Raw genomic sequence first — 5718 nt, forward strand, 5'->3', positions numbered from 1 at the left:
ACTGTCAATTAATAATTTTGTGAAACCTCAGTTGCAGATACCTACATTTTCAGGCAAACCTCATGAATGGAATGCTTTCAAAAATGTTTTTGATGCTGCTGTTCACACCAGTGAAGACTATTCCAGTGAGGCCAAATACCATCTTCTAACTTCATATTTAAGTGATGATGTTTTGACCTTGGTTCAAAATTACGCCAACACCGCTGAATGTTACAAAGCTGCCTATGACAGCTTGCACAAACGATACAACAATATCTGGTATCAAGCATATAGTTTATATAATAAATTCGATACCTTTGTTCCTTCTACTACTCTGGCTGAAACTTTGAAAAAATTTTCTATCGAGCTCAGCTCAGCCAAACGATCGCTATTTAACATGAACCTGAACCAAGCTGATTTTTTGATTACCATGATGTGTATTCACAAATTACTGCTTTCTGTCTGCACCAAATTTGAAGAATCCATACCAAATGATCAAGTTTCCACTTTTGACTGTTTATTGAGTTTTGTGGCTAGTCAAGAAAAATCTCTGGAAGTGACCGCACTAACCCGCAAATATCACCAAGTAATTAGTGCCAGCATTGAATATGTAGATCCCGTTTCTGTTAAAGCTGAACCTAGCACAAGTAATTATCAACAGAGAAAGCAGCCCTTCTCTTCAACTAAAACTGGGTATCCAATCAGTGGTGGCATTTGTGTTCTTTGTTCAGAAGGACATCAATTGTATAGATGCGAAAGAGAATCAGTATCCAAATGCAATCAAATTGTAAAGCAACACAAAAGGTGCTTTGTTTGCCTAGGTTCTCACCTGAAAGCAAATTGCAACTCAATGATTTGCTGCAAGAATTGCCGCTCTAATAACCATCATATGCTTCTGTGCAATAATGCTAATAATCCTCAATCATTACTCATTATAGAGCAATGCTCTGAACACCGGTTTGTTGAGCCGCACCAAGCACCAAATCATTATGGATGCCCACATACCGGTACTAGCCAAAACGCCGCGCACCATGCACCTCCTCCTGGTTTCAGCCCACTACCTGTGCCGACTTCTGCCGCTGCCCCACCGCAACCGCCAGTAAGCTCTTATCATGTACATTCTAGCAGTGCACCAAACCTGGCTATCAGCTCTCATCTGCCTCCTAGTTCGCCGCCAGTCAACATTTGTGCATCTCTGCCGTAAGTTCAAGCCCTGCCACCAGTGCACAATATGTAACAATCAGTTCTGTATCTTCTATACCACACACTTTTAGTGGCTGCGCTCAGGTGAAGGCCATACATGCTTCCACTTTACTTGGAACCGCTGTTGTTACAGTCTTGAACCAATACAATCAACCCTTCTTGTTGCGTGCTGTGTTGGACTCTGGTTCCATGCGCTCCATTATCACCACCCGAGCCACCACCGCAATGGGTTTAGTTGTTGTGCCCGCTCAAATCCAACTGCATGGAATCTCTGAAAAAAGGACATCTGTCAAAGGCATTGTGCAGTTAAGAGTATTGTCCAAACCTCAATTTGATATTGCTCTTTCTACCAAAGCTCTTGTTCAAATTGCTGGTAATCTTCCTGTCTTTCCGCTTCACCCTGCACTAAAGAATTTGTTTGCGCATCTGGACCTCACTGATCCTAATTTTGATGAGACTGCTGAAATCGACCTACTGATTGGTGCCGATTTATACTCCAACATTATTATATCTGCAGAAAATCCCATTATTCCTGGTAACCCTGCCGCCTTTGCCACAATCTTTGGTTATGTTTTAAGTGGTAGATTGAATATTGAGGACTCGCCCGCACCGCTCAACGAAATGCAGCTCATTTGCACTATGTTTGCACAGGAAGCACAGCTCAACACTGTCATGAACAAATTTTGGGAAACCGGAGAGGCCATCCCCATTCGAAAAGAGTCATCACCCAAAGATGAGTTGTGTGAGAAACTGTACCAATCCACTACTTATCACACCTCTGAAGGAAGGTATGTTGTGGCACTGCCTTTCAAACCTGGCGCTCCCGCTCTGGGCAATAACCGCAGCAAGGCATACCGCAATCAGTTAGGACCACTGAAAAAATTGAGTCAATCTGATGAACTTGAAACCAAATACTCTGACTTCATGCATGAGTATCGTGACTTAGGCCACTTGAAAATCGCTGATTCCGCTGTAGATTACATCATCCCACATCATGCAATATTCAAGAAAGACGATAACACTAAAAAAATTCGAGTTGTTTTCAATGCATCTAGCAAAGATGCCAATGGGCTCTCACTTAACGATGTGTTGCTGCCTGGATCCAAACTTCAAACAAACATAGTCCAAGTATTTACCCGCTTTTTTTCATACCACTTTGTCATCCTTGCAGACTGCAAACAAATGTACAGACAAATCTTGCTGAGGCCTGAAGACCGCCAGCATCAACATATATTTTGGAAACCCACCCACCAAGAAAAAATTCAAGAATTTGAACTGTTAACAGTGACTTATGGAGTATCTTCTAGAGTGTATCTTGCTCAGCGTACTCTGCAACAATTAGTGGAGGACGAAGGTGAAGCTTTCCCACTCGCCAGTCAAGTACTGAAGTCGCAAACGTATGTCGATGACATACTTGGTGGAAGCAATGACCTGAATACTGCACATTGACTTATCAAAGAACTCAATGAGCTTTTGTCACTCGCCTCCTTTGAATTGAGGAAATGGAATTCCAACACACCTGAGTTGATTGAGCATATGTCGCCCGAATATTTGAGCAATCAGGAATGCCTGTTTGATGATACTGTAACCACCAAAGTCCTTGGCATTGTGTATAGTCCACTTGCCGATGATTTCCGATATTTCATCTCTGCCTTTTCTGAGAAAAGCACAAAAAGAACAATACTCGCTTTCATTGCACAAATTTATGACCCACTGGGATGGCTATCACTGCTTATTCTACTGTTTAAGTTATTCATGCGCACTCTGTGGTCTGAACGCCTTGGATGGGATGATGAAATTCCTGCACCACTATTAACTAATTGGAAATCCTTGGTTACTGCTATCAACCAATCACACCAGATTCGCATACCAAGACTGTTAGCTTGTTCCCATTCCTCAATTAGACTGTTGGGATTTGCCGTTGCTTCAGAGAAAGGATATGCCACCTGCTTGTACCTTCATGAAGAAGTTGAAAACCGCTTTATTGATTGTCGTCTCATTGCCACCAAGAGTCATGTTGCACCCCTCAAAACTCTGACAATCCCTTGATTGGAATTGAAAGGCTGTCTCTTGTTAGCACAACTTGTATCTGTCATTTTACCAACTCTATCAGAATACAACCTGCTGGAAAGTCGTCTCTACACTGATTCCAGAACTGACATGGACTGGATCAATATGCCTACTTACAAACTGCAGATTTTTGTTGCTAATTGTGTACAGCAAATCACTCAATTAGTGAAACCCGAACTATTCAATCATGTGTCCTTGCTTAACAACTGTGCTGATATTGCTTCTCGTGGACTACTGCCAACTGAACTCTTTTCCTGTCATACTTGGTGGCATGCTTCTGCCGCATTTCAATGCCTTTCTGTTGATTTTCCTGTGTCTAATCACATTGTCAGTGAAACAATACCTGAGATGAAGTCAAACCCGCTGTATATTCTTGCAACTACCCAAGATGAACCGCTAGCAAACCCACTATACGCCGCTTGTGAATGTGTATCCAAATTTGGAAAATTATGCCGAATTTGTGTGTATAGACTACGCTTCATTAACAGAATCAAGATCGCCCGCCATGACTATAGTAACAAATTAATTCAAAAATTTTGTGATTGTGAACCACACCCTGCTGCTATTGATGTTGTTGCCTCTGAAATGGAGATTGCCAGAAGGCTCATTATACAAGTCGTGCAAACGGTCAAATTTCAGAAGGAAATAAATGAGTTAAACTCAGGAAAATGCCCCAAACATTTATTGACTCTGCAGCCTTATATTGATCATGAGAATTTGATCCGCCTATCTGGTCATCTGGAGAATGCGCCTATTTCCATTGAAACTAAAAATCTGTTATTGTTACCAAAAAATGAACATGTTTCTACTCTCATTATTAGAGAACAGCATCTCATGAGCTGTCATGCTGGTCCTCGCACCACCCAATCTGCAGTATGCCAACAATATTGGATATTATCAGCTCGTAATCAGGTACGTCGTGTCATACACCAATGCATCATCAGCAACCGATTTTGCCGCTCAAATTTGCAACAATGCATGGCCCCGCTACCTGCCGAATGGGTCACCATCAACAAACCATTCAATGTCTGACCTTTTGTCTGCAAGACATCTCTGCTAAAACGTGCGCAAACCACAAAAGGATATTTGTGCATATTTGTGTGTTTTGCCACAAAAGCTACTCATCTTGAATTTCTATGTTGGTCAACCACTTTATTGCCGCACTACAACGATTCATTGTCCGACAAGGTACGCCTCATACGCTATGCTCTGACAATGCCAAAACTTTTGTATCCGCCACTAGAAAAATGCATGAATTGGCCAAGCTTTTGGAATCACTACCCTCTGATGTCACTTGTTTTCTGTTCAACTATGGCATAAATTGGAAAGTCATCCCTCCTTACGCACCCCACCATGGAAGCCTGTGGGAAGCTGCCATCAAATCCGTTAAAACGCTGTTGTACCGCTGTATTGGAGACAAGGCTCTCACATATGAAGAATTTGACACAATATTCACCCGCATAGAAAGCATTTGAACAGCCGACCGCTAACTGAACTGTCTTCATAGCCCACAGAAGCCACTTCTGTTCTAACACCTGGCCATTTCTTAGTAGGTGGACCCCTGACCACACCACCGCTACCAATAGAGACTAAAGAAATACTATCAACTCGCCAAATGACGCAATTCTTCTGGAGACAATGGTCAAAAGAATATCTATGCAAACTAATGAACCGCACAAAATGGAAGGTTACTGAGAGAAACTTACAGATTGACGATTTGGTTGTAGTCAAATCAATCAACACCTCGCCACTAAGCTGGCACTGTATGGGCCAGCCATTTGAATCAACCACGCTCACCCACAACCATCTAGCATGCCACTGCCATCAGCCACTCTGAGATCGCCTAGTTCAATATGTAGATGGCACTGTTCTCTCTCTGGCTTTCCACTTTGCTCCCCAGCCCCCACTACTTGTAACCGCCTTTTGAGGAAGCTTGCTGTTCTGACGCTACATGGTTGTTTCTCTTTTTAAAGAAGTTAGAAATGTATTACCCCTTCACTTGTTTGAATTTAACCTACCGTGACTAGTTAGGAAAAGTTATTGTGAGAGTACTCTGCTAAATATCTAGATTTGGATCTTCTTTGTGTAACCTCTTCGCTGCGACATGGGCCCATGTATTCATCATCGCCAGTGCAAGTGAGTCCTGATTATCTGAACGTGCTACCACCTACCAGAACGAGGAGAACGCTCTTACAGTCCACTGTGAACCCGCCATACCCGAACGAGACACTTTTAAAGGTAACAATTTTATTTTCTGAGCTACTAAGTCACGTGTTTAGAAGCCCACCTCATTGGCTCTAACATCCATTATCTTCCATTGCCAAAAGGATGCAATTGCCATTATCATTAGAAACACTGTCTTGTGATTCTCTTATATCATACAAATTTGTACATTCAAAAATGTATTTTTCTAACTGGTTCTTATTGCCTACTTGGCAATTAAAATCTCCACCAATAATGATCCTA

At 42.1% G+C, this 5718-nt stretch overlaps 1 protein-coding gene across 1 annotated transcript; it reads left to right on the top strand.

Annotated features, from left to right (window-relative positions):
• Nucleotides 1-1407: 1407 nt before the first annotated feature.
• On the top strand, nucleotides 1408-2631 carry LOC111058800. The gene has a single exon (XM_022346371.2). The coding sequence runs from the start codon at nucleotides 1408-1410 to the stop codon at nucleotides 2629-2631; it is 1224 nt and encodes a 407-aa protein (XP_022202063.2).
• The last annotated feature ends 3087 nt before the right edge of the window (nucleotides 2632-5718 follow it).

The sequence above is a fragment of the Nilaparvata lugens genome, chromosome X, assembly GCF_014356525.2.
Source record: "Nilaparvata lugens isolate BPH chromosome X, ASM1435652v1, whole genome shotgun sequence".
Classification (NCBI taxonomy): domain Eukaryota; kingdom Metazoa; phylum Arthropoda; class Insecta; order Hemiptera; family Delphacidae; genus Nilaparvata; species Nilaparvata lugens.

Excerpts from the sequence above, each read along its gene's own strand:
- LOC111058800 (XM_022346371.2), top strand. The coding sequence starts at position 1,408 with ATGGGTTTAGTTGTTGTGCCCGCTCAAATCCAACTGCATGGAATCTCT.